This window comes from Coccinella septempunctata, chromosome 7 (genome assembly GCF_907165205.1).
Source record: "Coccinella septempunctata chromosome 7, icCocSept1.1, whole genome shotgun sequence".
In the NCBI taxonomy this organism is placed as follows: Eukaryota; Metazoa; Arthropoda; class Insecta; order Coleoptera; family Coccinellidae; genus Coccinella; species Coccinella septempunctata.
In genome coordinates this window covers 655,464-670,419 of record NC_058195.1, presented here as the reverse complement: position 1 = coordinate 670,419, position 14,956 = coordinate 655,464, and the positions used below count along the sequence as shown (strand labels likewise).

The following is a 14,956-nucleotide window of genomic DNA, read 5'->3' as shown; positions in this document are numbered from 1 at the left end:
TGGTCAGGGTTGGGAATGGCTTCAGGGAGATCCCTCAGCAGCCCAGCCCTAGAAGGGACAAGACTGTGCTCTAAGACCCTTCGACCATTCCTACCTTACCAAAAGATGTAATTTCTGCTCTCTCAACTCCCACACTGAAAAAAAAATCAATTGAATTTTCCAACAGTACCAGATAGATGCTTCTTCAGCTCTATGAGCCATCAAAACGTTTAATATTGTCCAATAGAGCATACGAAAATAAATTGAGTCAACTCACATTAATGATGTTACTTCTTCGCTCTCAATCCTTCTATGGTCAGGGTTGGGAATGGCTTCAGGGAGATCCCTTAGCAGCCCAGCCCTAGAAGGGACAAGACTGTGCTCTAAGACCCTTCGACCATTCCTACCCTGCCAAAAGAAGTGATTTCTGCTCTCCAAAGTCCACACTGAAATGAAAAATGTTGAATGAGAAAAAAAGGAATTTTTTCAATAATGATCTTCAACGATAATTAATTGAAAAGAAAATCCATATCTCTCTCGTTTCACAAAGAACTTGTATTTTCCAAATAGATTGGTCTACCTCTCTCTGAGCCATCAAAACGAAAGATCACAGACAACAGAACCATAGATATTGCCTAATTCGCAAACCCAATATTGTATTTCGAAAAAAGGATATGAAATTCTGACAGCTCTTAATCTGAATCACAGAACCAATATTACAGGTCTACAAGTACGAGTCCTTGGTCTGAACTGAAGATCATAGGGTTCACCTTAGCTGCAGTTGAGGACCAACGACTAAAAAATAAATGGCAACCCTGTACGTCGCCACAGATTCGTTTGACAACGACCGACGGTGGCGTCGCGCCTGGACACTTTTTTTTTGCCGTTCCCTAACCCCGTCCCGGGAGAATCCCACGGGACGCAGTGAATTACCAGAGTTCCATATTTTATATTTCATTAATACCGAATCGGTGTCGCCCCCTCGAGGACGATTCGGGAAGCTACAAGCGAGCAGTTTTTGATTACGTGTGACGTGTGAGGAATTGGCTGAACAAGTGGATGCGACAGACCGAATGATTCGTTTTCTGGGTGTGATCTGGTGGTTTTCGAGGAGACGTCTCAAATATAAATGTTAATAGTATCTCCTGACGGTACTGGTCCCTGCTGGAACTCTCTTTACCACTGATATCTACGAAGTTTGGACTGAAAATACGTGGGGATTCAGAATCATAAATCAAAATGAAAATTTTAATGCGTATAGGATTAAATCCGAACGATAAAGAATACCCCAGAGAGTTGGGGGTAAAAGAGTTAATTATTCACTTCCACATGCCTCGCTTCACAACACGGACGTAAACCGCAATCTAGGCGAGACAATAACAGAAATATATGCTGAATAAATTCCTCACGATGTACCAGCCCATAGGGATTTTCCATTGTTTTACCTCAAATACAGGAAAGGCATTATAAGGGTCAAGGCTTTTATTTTATGCATAGCCAAACTTAAGTCTTTCCGACCGCGTCGTAGGACAAACAGAACTGCTGGAAATGTGGCCATTTCGACTTCTCGATCATTCGCCGCGAAACGACATAGAAAATGGGATTACTCTGTGACCGCTTCCTGTTCCGAACTTTAACTGCTGACCTACGGGTATCGGTGAGATGTTATGTTCACTTTCATACCCAATTCCAAGTAAGCATTCCTATAAATATTCCAAACTATACGAGCGTAAAATGTCGATTCCTTCTATGACTCGAGGAAGTAACCTGGATTTTCTTGCTGAAGTAGTTCAAAATGACAATCATTTCTTGTCTACCCAAAAAAAGAGTTTGAAGATGAGAAAATAGAAAGTCAAGGAGAGGATAAGAAAGGATGAAAACAGAACATAATAAAAATCATAGGAAATATTTAAAAGAGAGGAGAAAAGAATAATATCCGATCCGCATCTGTGATCTATCACGGTATACAAAAATGTAAGTCTATGCTTGGGAATCGGATTTGACAGGTTGCGATGAACAGTGAAGCTGGAAAACGAACGAAAATACAACACAAATATTCGACGACATTCCTGGTCGGCATTCCCCCTGCAAATTTAATAATTCAACGGGAATAATATTACGAAAAATTCTTCAGCACTCAATCTCCATCTATTCCGTCGTTTCCTCCACACTCCAATCGACACAAATCCCCGCTCTGGGAGCGTCTCTAGATTACTTGACGAAATTCACCCTGTCTCCTTCCGAATTACGCCCTAAATACGTTTCCAATCATCGATTCTACAAACATACGCACCTGCCCCGAATTCGACGTCTCTAATTTGTGAATGTTTTCGCAAGACGAAGGGGCGAAGGAAATTCTATGTTACGTCGTGACAGATAAAATTGATATGTTGCTGGATGGACGGCTTAGTTCGACGGAGGCCAACTGGGGCGGAAGAAGAAGGTGGATCAAGAGATGAGGTTCTATGCGCGGCTGTCATACGATATGCGAGGTTGCCGAGTGCGGAAGGATATCGCGTTCAATGTTTTACGTGAGATTTTTGATGGGTCGTTTATGGAAGACGTTTTAGAGGACGGAAATTGTAGTTTTCCAGCGAATCGTTTTTTTCATATAGGGCAGTTGATCGTACGCTAGTGTAGTGTAAAATTCTCATTTTGACTTCTTCGCCCATTATTCCAAATTGTGATAACGCAAAAGACGCGCGCGCAGTCTCGATTGCAATTTGCATTTAGACGTGTACCAATAACTGTTCAGAAGGAAAATTGCGGTGTTGTAGCGAGACATGGCATTGGGAATCCGGGTAGGCTAGGGGGCCGTTACAGGGGCACCTTCTCCAGTCGGAAAATTACTCCAGACGACGTTCACGGTCGGATGAATTGGAATAGACTGCCTCTTTTTCCCTCCGTAATGTGCTCGTACTGTCGACTTGATTTTTATTTCAACGGTGCAGTCGAGGCTGAAGGCAGCTTTTTTATTTGCGCCATGCGAAGTTCGTTGTAATCATGCCAGAAAACACAATTAGAGATTTCGGAGTTCTCTTATGGCAACGTTAGAACTTCTGCACAATAGAGAAACGGCCCTAAATGAAAAAAGGCAACGTTGACATAATAATGTGCATGTATCCTTATCTCAAGAGAGTGTGAACCTGGACTAACGATGCTGAACCACAGATGACTCAGAGAAGTATGAGAAGCCAACTGTCAATTGGAGACAACCACAGAGACAAAACAAAGAATATTCATTCAGTGATCAAAATGAACCATAGACAATAAATCCTCAAGCTCTCATTTTATTTTAAACGTCAACATAATACAGGCGTTTCCAGACCAACATCAATCAATTTTTTTTCCTCAGCGACCAGTATAAAAACGGATCTTTTCTAAGAAAACCCCTAGACGACCTCAATTTTAATCTTTCTCCTTCCCATTACAAACTGAAGCACGCAATCTCGTTTTTTTCCTCTTCTAACCAAACTTTAAAGCCGGATGATCAAGCGGCAGCTTCAAAATGCCGATCACGCCCGGCCCCATTCATCAAAGAGTAATTTACCGACGACGATATTGAAATTCCGTGCGGAGGTGTTGCGCGATTGTTTTCCGGACCGGTGGAGCGACATCTATCGGCCGAGATAATTGATGCGGTCCTGATCTGTTTTGATTCCGCGCCCATACGGTTCAGCGCCTCGGGAACAAGGGGGAAAATTCGTCGGACTGGCTGATATTTATGCGATTGATGAAAGAGACGATTCGAGAGTTGGAGACAAGCTCGGCGAACTCGGACCACAAAAATACGCGACGGCTCTATAATCTGTGGCGCCAACAGATATGATAGTGTTCTGTGGTGCAGAGGACGTCAAAGCATAGACTATAGAGCATAGACCGATTAACACCACATGCGTCTATAGCCATATTTTGGCGATTAAGCGTCTTAATCGATGTCTTAAAGCGTCTTTAAGCGTGACGTCATTAATTTTGTTGTCGCAAAAATAGAATATCGCTGATGGTTGAGTCATCTGTCGTTATCATTAGACAGCGAATCGAATTGTGAATTTTTCAATTTCTGTTCTTTGGCTATTATTTGAAAAATATTTATTTATTCTGAATGATAATGCAGAAACTGCATTATTGGCAATAAAAGCACTCTTCCCTAGTAGGAATTCAAATCAAATTCGATATAAACAACATATTCTCCCTTCTTTATATAACCTCTTTTCGCATAAGACGACACAGGCCAGAGACAAGATGACTCTATGACACAGGCGCTCTCCACAGACCGCCAGGTTCCGCTTAAAGCGTCTTAAAGACTGACGTCATGACTTATTCGCTCGAATAGGAACGCTTAAAGACGCTTCACGCGTCTTAATCGCGAAAATATGGCTTATGTGTTAACGCCACAGAACACAAGGCCACCTGTCAAAAGTCAAAATTTTTGACTCAAACTAGGGATGCCCAATTTTAAGAATTATTGATATATGATACTATCGTCAATTCCATCCGTCCAAAGACAAAATTATTTTGTTTGGCATACTCAATTATCAATTTTGTTTCAGGTATGAGAATTCTGGTGATGCTCCTTCTGGACACCCTGCCCATGCTTGGAAATGTCCTTCTCCTCTGTTTCTTCGTCTTCTTCATCTTCGGTATCGTGGGGGTTCAACTGTGGAACGGCGTTCTGAGGCAGAGATGTACTCCGCCAACTCACATAGCTGCGATTCTTCCAATGTGAGTAATATTTGAATTAAAACCGTGAGTAAAGGCTCCGAAAAACCACATCTCTCACGCCGCAATTTCAATACGAGAGAAAAAACTGAGTAAATTACACCTCACGTGTTTCGGCTTCACAGAAGCATCTTCAGTTTCCCTTTTCCTTCCACGTTGTTTGTTGTTCACTTTTTTCATATTTCTGAATTTCGTTGAACTTTTGGAAGTTCGAGAACCTCAATAGATAATTTACCACGCGACACGTTTGTGTGCTTTCTTTCATCTCAGCCTTCCAAAGTCTCAAAGATAAAATCCACACGGGCTCATATATCACCGAGTAACCTTAGATAAGTTTTTTTTTACGATTAACAGTAACTGTTGTTGCGTCAGCCTGCCCCTTTGGCCCCTTCCGCTAAACTTTCCGGTGGGTGTGCTTGAAGTTCTCGGATGATGGATATGCTGATGAGTTTTGGACTATTCCGACTAAATTGAACGGAAGGAGGTTGACTCGGGTTTTGCTGTGTTGATTAATCACGAGATTGAGGTGTCTTTACATAGGGGATATGGGATCCTTCAAAGACGGATGAATAACCTCGGGGTTACTTGTCATGCATACCGAAAATAATTAAATATCAGTTCACCATTTAGAACATCCACTCTTCAAACAATCACACAACATCAAACTGTCACGAATTTCTCGAATCTAATCGCAGTAAATCAATCAACGATGAAATTGTGTTGTATAACTGCTCCGTTTCGCTATTTTTCAACTTCATTCTTCGACTTTTTCCTGGCATTCCACATATTGGCGACCTTTCAAAAAACCTTCGATTTTTTTGCAGAGATTTGCCGGAAGAATATGTTATACCCGCCCCGTAAGCCTTAGTTTTCTGTGTTGTGTCCATGTTAGTCGATTTCCTTTTCCGGAACTTCCTTTATCTTTTTTTTTTGTTTGAGAAGAACTCTTCATACTCACACTTTTGCACGACACTTTACACTACTGACATTAGAAATATCCATGTTAGATAATTTATTTAGGTGCGGTCTAAATTTTAGATATTGATGAATACTTGTACTAAGCGTTGTTTGTATAAATAAAGATTCCTTTTTTGAAATTTCTTGTCTTGGGGATATTATTATTGATGAAATTTTTATTTTGAAGCATTAATGTGGTAGAAATAGGGGTATTGGAGATTTATCAAACGAAAAATTGAAAGAAGAAGGAAATTTGGCCAGAAAAAACTTCATTCAAGTAATTCTGAATAAACACAAAATGTTTGATAATTCTTCATACGTCATAGAAATGTAGTAGATCTGCTTGCCTTGATGTACCTGTACATATTTTGATGAAATTCTCTGTTTGACATCAGTATAACTAATATTTCTATATTAGAATCGGTATTGATAACCGAATTGGCTACAAACATCCATAGAGCCTGTGGATTTAAAAATCCCTCATCAGATTTATGCTCGATAAGAATATTTACCTAGTCCAACCCTGAACCAGTCCAACTTGAGCACAAAATTCCACCAGCATCCACAGAAACTTCCCTTTTTCCTACCCTTTTGCCATCGGTATTAAGAATCGAACGAAAAGGCAAGGGTAAATGACTTTCAAACACCCGCCATTTATTTCCAAAGCGAATAACGAAAATTAAGACTCCGATTGTGGTGGAATTACCAATTCAATGAAATTCCAAACGTTTTCAATGAATCCCGATTGGATAAGGAACCGAAGGAAAATCCTTGTAATTAATTGGGCGACTCAATGCAACAAGCCCTGAACGCTATTTCGATCACATAATTCTATGCTTTCGATATTGGCTACTCGATTTCGATTAAGAGTGAATAACCATAAAACACGAGGCCATGGGGAGAATTTTATACCGTGGTCTGATCGGTATCGAGGAAAGAGACCCTGTTGAATATCCAATAGCGTTCTCAATATCGATAAATCGATGGATAAAAATCTATCATAACGACAGAAAATTCTCTCTAACACGTCTCTCTAACACATCTCCATCTCCGGCGACGATCGTATAAAAATTTACTATCCAATAATGCAGAGAGCAGTCATAAGATTTGGAAAAGACAATGAAAACACTTCCTCCGCCCTGTCATAACGGATATAACTCGTATAGTGAATCGCTATATATTGCCGTAGTAAAAAGTAGCAGAACCCATCGTAACCATAGAGTAGAATCCCCGTCCGCGACTCGGATATAAAAGTAGGATTTTCAATTAATTCTGAACGTAGACGGTTCGTAAGAGCCGGTAAAGTAGATAACTGTAAGCGGAAATGCGAATGCGAGGTCATAGAATAATAGAGTGACATTTGAAAATTATATGATTGCAAATTGCAAGGCTTCCTTACCACGATGTTTCGGTATATATGCGAAGCAATTCGTTAATAATATCCTTCGTGTTAAATCATGTGAAACGCTAAAAACCTATTCACTCCAGATAACAGCATCGGGAATATGGGGCGAACTCAAACTTTGTATCGCCATGAATAACATTCCCGACCAAACTTCCTAAAAATGGACCAAGTTTGAACGTTCAAAAACGCCAGACTCGTGGCCCGAAATGGAAAAAGTTAAAGATCGTATATTTCCCGGGCATTTAATGTGTTTGCACTTGTTGATTCAGCTTTTTTGATTAACGCCCTCGAAGGTAAAGTTAAACAGAACTTTGGGACACCGGCCGTTGTTTAATGACGCATCAGAATTCGGAACAGGTTCAAACATGCTTTCAAAGCAGAGTTACGCCGAGTGGAGAGTGAAAAACTGCGAAAATTAATGTTTGAGGAGGAAGTCGCTCTTCAAACAAATTCAATCGGTGGGAAAAGATTGTCCAATTCAGATTTCAAGGAAGCAATGAGCTTTTCTTCTTCTTTTTGGTGGGTTATACTCTCTCCATGTTCAATCAAGAAGATATATTCTATATCTTCGTGTAGATCACACCGAAACTATAGATAGGTATGGATCCAATCAAAAGTTATTTTCGAAGACATGAATGTCACAGAATATCGAAACGATGGAACACAGAATTACTTAACGTTCACCGAAGATACTCTTTCAAAAAGGAAGCGTTCCATTAATTAAATCCGAAAAGCCCCGGATGCGTGATTAACGTAATAAAGTTCGAACTGTGCAAAATTCATCATACGGCAGATTTTGACCCGAGAGCTAGTTAATCTAATGAAGTCTCCTCTTGATCCTTTTCATACGAGAGTGGCCGGGTCCCAATATTTCCCGACGCGACTTGAATAATTAATCGAGTTGTATGGCGACGACAGGTTACAGGAAAACAGGGATGAGGGAGAGATATGAAAGTGTACAGCTTATGTCCTCAACCAGCCAATCAAGCAGAGACAAGGTAACATGCTGAGGGTGAAGACAAGAAGAAAAAGAACATTTCTGTGGTTTCGATGTGACTTGTGGCATGTACTGTCACTTCAGTGTGGATCTTTGACCATTAATATGATAATATAATCAATAAAAAAGCGAAAAGTACCAGATCCTCCAGAATTCAGCGAGAAACAAATATTCTTATTCTCTTGAATGAAATAAGTCTCGAATTATTCATATACTCCAATTATTTATCATCATCAACTCATAACCATGTAAAACTCCCATTCCCCAGCTTCTTGAAAGATGTTCTATGATCCAACACAGAAACTTCTGAACGCGACCATTACCTCGTCAAATTTCTTCCACCGTGTTCACTCGTCTTCTGTGACGTGTTGAATCCACGAGCACAGAATCCGCCGTCACAATGGAACAAACGAGGCATTGTTCCCAACATTGGGACAATGATCCGTCAAGCGTCTAAAGGCGAGAATTAACATTGAGATGGATTGAAATTCCCCGATTAGTCGCTGGGAGGTGGACGAGAGGTAAGACGAGGGTTCCGCGTGTGTGTGAATCGGCAATGAAACGCCTGTCTTAATGACCGTCAGCCTCGGATTTGCCGGAGGCCGTTAATGGAGGGCCGAAGACAGATGTTATTAAATTGCGTGGATAGGGTTTAGGTTTTCATAAAGAAGGATGATGGGTAGTAAAGCAGTCTGGAAGCCGGTCCGTAATCGTTCCCGGCTTCACAGATTACTCTGCAACGTCTATTCGTCCTCTATGATGTTGGACATTGTTGCCAACCCAGTGAAAAGGATGAGACATAGAACATTGTTTCCGTCTTTGAATATTTCTACATGTTCATCATGAACTGTAAGTTAAAACTAATTCATACAACTCACAAAATGAAAGTTGTCACCCTCGTATACTCAATGGAAGGTTCTTTCTATACTCTTGAAGAAAAACCAAACAACGTCAGTGCTGACGAAATGGAATAAACAAACGCCACCCTGTACAAACAGGGTTGAACCACAACGAAATCGATCTCAACCGTATCAAAAAGGAAATGTCACCTTTGAAAATAACGTTGCCTAATTTCCTCAGATTCTGAGTGTGAAATTTCCCAGGTGGAATCGTTATTAGAAGTGAAGTCGTATACAGTTGGACACTGTAATAAATTTTTTCGGGTGTATTCATAAGGGTTCTAACCCTGTAGAGAAAAGGGTTTAATGGGTAATAACTTGCACGTCTGCTTTTTGTTTACCGGTGCTGCTGTTTGAAAAAGGGATAATCGCTGAAACTGTACAAATTAGGGACGAGTAATAACAGTCTTTCCCGGTGGAAATTGAATGGTTGTTTTTATATTTGCCACTCATACCGTACTCAACATGATTAAGATGGTAACGCTGTGTCAATTTTGACAGTTCGGCGCCAGAACTATACAATAGTGTTTGTCTATGGCTAAAACGAGACGCAGCCAGTAAGAAAAATGCCCAGAGAGATCAAATCGATCGTTTCCAGCTTGTGAGTGAGCCGGAAAAGCCTCTTTACCTCCGATGCGAGGTTAATATGGAACGAGACGTAGAAAAATGACTCACTCCGGCTTTCTCAACCCGTTTCCCGCGATGCAAACAATATTTTTCCATTCTTTTATGTGTGCCGGAGTGAAATATGACACCCAATTATGGGGCACGGAGGCGGTCTTGTAACGCGCTTGTTTTCTGGACGGTAAAGTAGACGTTTTCCCTTTGAAACATGCGAAAGTTCAGTCGTAAATCATCCCAGAAGAGTTTTTATAACTTGATGTTTTCATACGGCCGATTGATGGCTTCAAGGCAGCGGATAAATACCGCTTTGCTTTATGTGTCTCACTCTGTATATCACCTGTGCCACTGCTGAATAAATGAGTCGATGTTCTGCCATAATTTGGTATTTTTTTGAGATTAATGTATTATTTTGCGACCAACAATATGATAAATGGACTCATCAATTATTTTTCAAGCTGGGAATTGAACGTAAAATGTGAAAGAACAGAAATCCTCACAGAAAAATAATCTATGATCGTGACAGAAACTCCTACGGACTTTCTGTAAACCAATAAGAGTGCTTCATAAGCAACTGACATTTCACAGCGCGGGAAATTTGAAAAAATCCTTTTGCCCCATGTCCTTTCAAATCTGCCACCTGTACATAGAACCCCATGAAGAATAACAATTAATCTGCACATTAGATGGCACAGCAATCGATATAACGTAGATTGAACAGCAAACACCGCCTTTCCATTAACAAGAATGTCCTCTTCGTTTACAGGGAGATACGCAAACACGAATACAAAATCCCCGAACAGGAGGATTACATATGCAGCAACAGCTCCGGCATGCACACGTGTACCAACCTGATCCCCTACATCCTAGACGGAAGAAAGTGCAATCTGACGTACGAGGAGAAAATGCTGATACCGGAATACAGGAACAACGACAGCCTGTGTATAAACTGGCACTTTTATTACACCGAGTGCATGGTATCGGGCACCAACCCGTTCAAAGGGACGATATCGTTCGATAATATCGGACTAGCTTGGGTGTCCATCTTCTTGGTGAGTATCGAACACTCTCCAACTTTGTTTTTCCTTTTTTCAAATCGATCTTTAGGAATTGGTGGTCCACAAGGTTCAGTATGGAGCTCCTTCTATTTTTCAATAGCTTAGCTTCAAGATTTCCTTGTTTTAATATCGTGAGACCGAAGGAATTTGTAAATCTGAAGCTCATTAATCTTCTTGATCTTTTTTTCGCCATACAGGTCATTTCTCTAGAGGGATGGACGGAGATAATGTATTACGTCCAAGACGGCCACAGTTTCTGGGACTGGATATACTTCGTCCTGCTCATTGTCGTGAGTACCCCACGGTTCTGTTCCAGTCCTTATTTAATCCAATTGATGCTGTTGCAGATCGGTTCTTTCTTCATGATCAACCTCTGCCTTGTCGTTATAGCGACTCAATTCTCGGAAACGAAAAAGAGGGAGATGGAACGTATGCGTTTGGAACGAGCTCGCTTCCAGAGCAGCAGCACCTTGGCCTCGTCCACCAACAACAGCGAACCGACCAGCTGCTATGCCGAAATAGTTAAATACATTGCGCATCTATGGAGGAGGACCAAAAGGAAGGCCTTCAAGAAGATAAGGTTGTGGAGGATGAGGAGAGATCAAGGGAAGGACCAGAAGATAGTTGCAGGAGAGACTATAAGGCTGAATTCTGTGAAGAAACACCACCCGAACTGTTATAAAGTTAAGCAGTTGGTGAGTGAAAAACTGAGTGTACTTCATATTCAGATCAAACATACTCCAACTAGAATTTGATTTTATCTCGAGCTGGAAACACCTCACCCTTTAATCTTCACAGAAAGAAGTAAACACAGTTACTTTATCCAACCTTTCTAAAATGAAGATCCCAATATTCACAATGATAATTTTGGGGGAGAGAAATGATATATCATGAAACAGAAATATCTCGATTGAATAAACATCATTTATTCACATCGTAAAACTAATGGAACATTCAAACTCAATAAAATCAATCAATCTTTCCTTAACTATTAATTCATCACCTAACAAACTCGAAGAATCACAAGAACATCACTATCAACCAAACAAATGGAGATATCAATACTGTGCTTTCCGACAGTCCAACCAGTCTTCACTAGAGATTCAGTATTAATGTCTCGATAAGGGATTTCTGATGACGGTATCATATCCATGAAATTCAATTTGGTCATACATGTATTTCCTATGTACCCTGCATTCTAAGCCACACTTCTGAGAGTTACACTTGAGGCATTCAAAGAAACAACCAGGGCATTCCTCACTCAGACAGTCGCAGAGATCCATACCACTTGCTATATGTATTCCGTTCTCATCATACAAAGCACCAGGTGGCTTACGTACATTGCTCGGTGGATTTATTTTTCTGTTGAGCTTCTTGCGTTCTCTAGCGCTAGTTTCTGGGTTGAAATTGCCTAGAAATTTCTCCGCTTCAAGCCGTTTCGTCATTGAATCTTTAGCCAAGGCAGCTTGTCTTCTAGTCGTATAAGCTGATGGTTGTATTGCACTGGTAGATTTTTTGGCGGTTGCTACAGCTCTTGTATCTTTCCGCCTAGATCGAATATCTTCGTCACTACTAGAAGAAGATGTTTCAGAAAACGAACTCATTGTAGATTGTTGTGAAACTAAATTTTAATGTTCCTTATTTGTTTACTATAAACCATAGACTGAATCAACTTAACCTCAAAAGTGAAAACGACAGCAATTCTATGTCAACGTCAACGAAGTGGTACGTTCCGTAAATATTCGAAGCACAGATTAATCTGTGAATTCGAAGGCCGAAGAAAAGGAAATTTCCCAACCGGCGCATGACTTGTGGAAGATTATCGATCAAATTCGAATTCAGAAGTTCGTTTCAATTTTTAAACGAATCGGAGCATGACAAGAATGAATTGCTCCATATAAATCTGCTACATCTTCATGTTTTTTAACCGTATAATACATTTCATGTCTTCCAGAAAAAGTAAATGAGAGCAAAGAAAGTGTTTTCAATCTTCTTCAAGAATCTAACCCCAATCAACTGAATAAAAATAATCTGTGTCCAAACTTCCTTGTAAATAAACTCAATTTGAAAACTGGAAGTCCTCTATTTTATTCTTATACAACTGGTATTGCCTATGAGAAATAATAGAATACTGAATAAGGAATTTCAGGATTATTCAACAAATCATGTATTTATGAGGAATAAAATTCATGTGCTTTTCTAAACGATATAGCTGTTGTAAATCAGATTCAAAATGTAAATAAACTATTCAGATATGAGGAATATAAGTTATGAAGTGTTTCGACAAGATTTATTCAAAAAATTTAGGAGTTGATCACTTCCACAGAAAATGAAGGAAGAAAAGAAAAGTTGATTCAAATAATGGCAATTGAAACTGATCGGTTGAATGAATTCCTACTTTCTAGACCCATCAAGATCATAATAAAGAGTCATTGAATTTTGTAAATCAAGTTGTCGAAGAGAGTTGATACTTCATCGGAATATGAAATGAAACCATTGTCTACAGTTTTCTCGAACTGCCTTGAAGCATTCTTGTATGATATAATTCAATAAAACTGTTTTGTGTCTATTAGATTCATATTTTTAAGGATAATCAGTGTTATATCACTAATTCCACAATAAATTCTTTGTGTCGAGATCTGATTCGGATAATCCAAATGAAAATTTGGCTTTATTAATGTAAGTAAGGATATAAATTTCATAAAATGCACTTCGTTTCTTGCAGAAAAGTGTTTTCAATTGGAAGATGAATTTTTTGTGGCTTGTAAAACAAATTTGAAAATATGGCCATTTTGAATCCGCCATGTTCAACATGAAAGTAGTAGAAATACTTACTGCTTCGAAGCTACTTGTCCCATTTTGCAGTTAGTCTAACACTATTTGGATTAGGGAAAGGATTTTGCAGGATTGTTTTATTCTGAAATAAAAAATCGAAAATGTTCATACTGGTCTAGGACATTTTGCAATTCTAGGATTGAATGAAACAGCATAAGATATATGATTTCATGAGATATACGGAATTAATTTAACACTACCAAATTACATATTCGTATTTTACGTAATTTACCATTTCAAGATCACTTACATTTAGCTAAAACAGTTCGAAAACTTCACAGTACTTTATTCAATTCATAATTCACCAAAAGGACGCTTGGGTTCGAAAATTTAAAATGGTGTAGTTTGCGCAAGAACAGAATCTGGTCTCCTGCGCAGGAAATAGGATAGGGAATTTGAATTCGAAATCACATGATCGGGAGCAGGCCACTATGTTTCATTTTCGATCTTTTCTTGCAATATTCGTAAAGATTATAAATCTAATGTTTTATTTTATTGGAGATATTTTATGATCCCAATTTTTCTTCCTCAGTACTGCACACGTGTTAGCTGAGCGAGAATTTAAGTGAAATATATCGGTTTTCTCGATGTATTATATACGATAGGCAGTGTTTGGTATTTGGAATGATAATTTTAAAAAAGTCGAAGATACAAAATTTTTTTTTATCGTTGAATTCTTGAAGTAGGAATTTTCTTCTTTAAGCACCAGCAATCCAGTGTATCTACAAATCGTACAGTATCAAGAACGAGCTCGATATGTCTCCATGAATATCCAGCGAAGGAAAACAGAGAAAATAAAAACAATGGGGAAGATTACGAACTGCCAACGGTTTCTAAAAGACCAGGACTGCTACGTATACCATCAATAAGTAATCAAGATGTTTCCATAAACAACGAGGTTTGTTATTTAAGCATTTTTTCATTCCATTCTGTCGTAATTCCACCAATTTCAGAGTTCTACTAATCTACTGGCGCCATCTATACCTCTCAATAACAGGCGGAGATCTTCGGTGATGTTCAGCGATGTTATTCTGAGGCACGGAGATAATTCTTCGCCGCCAAGTTCCAGTGCCAACCTCCTCTCTATCAACATAGACCGGAAAAATGTGTGTCAAAGCGAGAAAACCACCCAAACAGGTGAGGTTCACCCAATTCGAAACCCCTCCGGCTTTCTTAGGCTCACCCCAGTGTGTTTTCAGGCGATGGAGACATATGGCAAGTCGCACCTATCCAAAATTCTCAAATGCAGATACAAAACCAGCAGCAGTCCTCACAGGAATGTTGTAACATCATGAACGGTGAAACGATGACGTGTCAGGAGCTGCTGGCTTTGGTGGGGGGGATGAATGCAGCCCTTCCCACAGGACCCATAGTTTTGGACACTTTTTTCAGTTCTCTAAGCAACGGTACGTTTGAATTTCGATATCTAGCAGTCCTATGAAGTTTACCTTGAGATATCCTCAATGGTGTCCAAGGTAACAGCATT

At 39.6% G+C, this 14,956-nt stretch overlaps 2 protein-coding genes across 3 annotated transcripts in view; one reads left to right on the top strand and one right to left on the bottom strand.

The window, feature by feature from the left end:
- LOC123318017 (voltage-dependent T-type calcium channel subunit alpha-1H) overlaps nt 1–14,956 on the top strand; it is an 86,407-nt gene that overhangs the window by 60,572 nt on the left and 10,879 nt on the right. For both annotated transcript variants that reach the window (XM_044904677.1, XM_044904678.1), the window contains exons 6-12: nt 4,530–4,701; nt 10,344–10,629; nt 10,833–10,925; nt 10,983–11,330; nt 14,174–14,368; nt 14,424–14,607; nt 14,670–14,876. In XM_044904677.1, the coding sequence (XP_044760612.1) occupies nt 4,530–4,701; nt 10,344–10,629; nt 10,833–10,925; nt 10,983–11,330; nt 14,174–14,368; nt 14,424–14,607; nt 14,670–14,876 (1,485 nt within the window). The remainder of the gene's footprint in view (nt 1–4,529; nt 4,702–10,343; nt 10,630–10,832; nt 10,926–10,982; nt 11,331–14,173; nt 14,369–14,423; nt 14,608–14,669; nt 14,877–14,956) is intronic.
- LOC123318018 (ARL14 effector protein) lies at nt 11,542–12,427 on the bottom strand. The gene has a single exon (XM_044904680.1). The coding sequence runs from the start codon at nt 12,237–12,239 to the stop codon at nt 11,745–11,747; it is 495 nt and encodes a 164-aa protein (XP_044760615.1). The 5' UTR covers nt 12,240–12,427; the 3' UTR covers nt 11,542–11,744.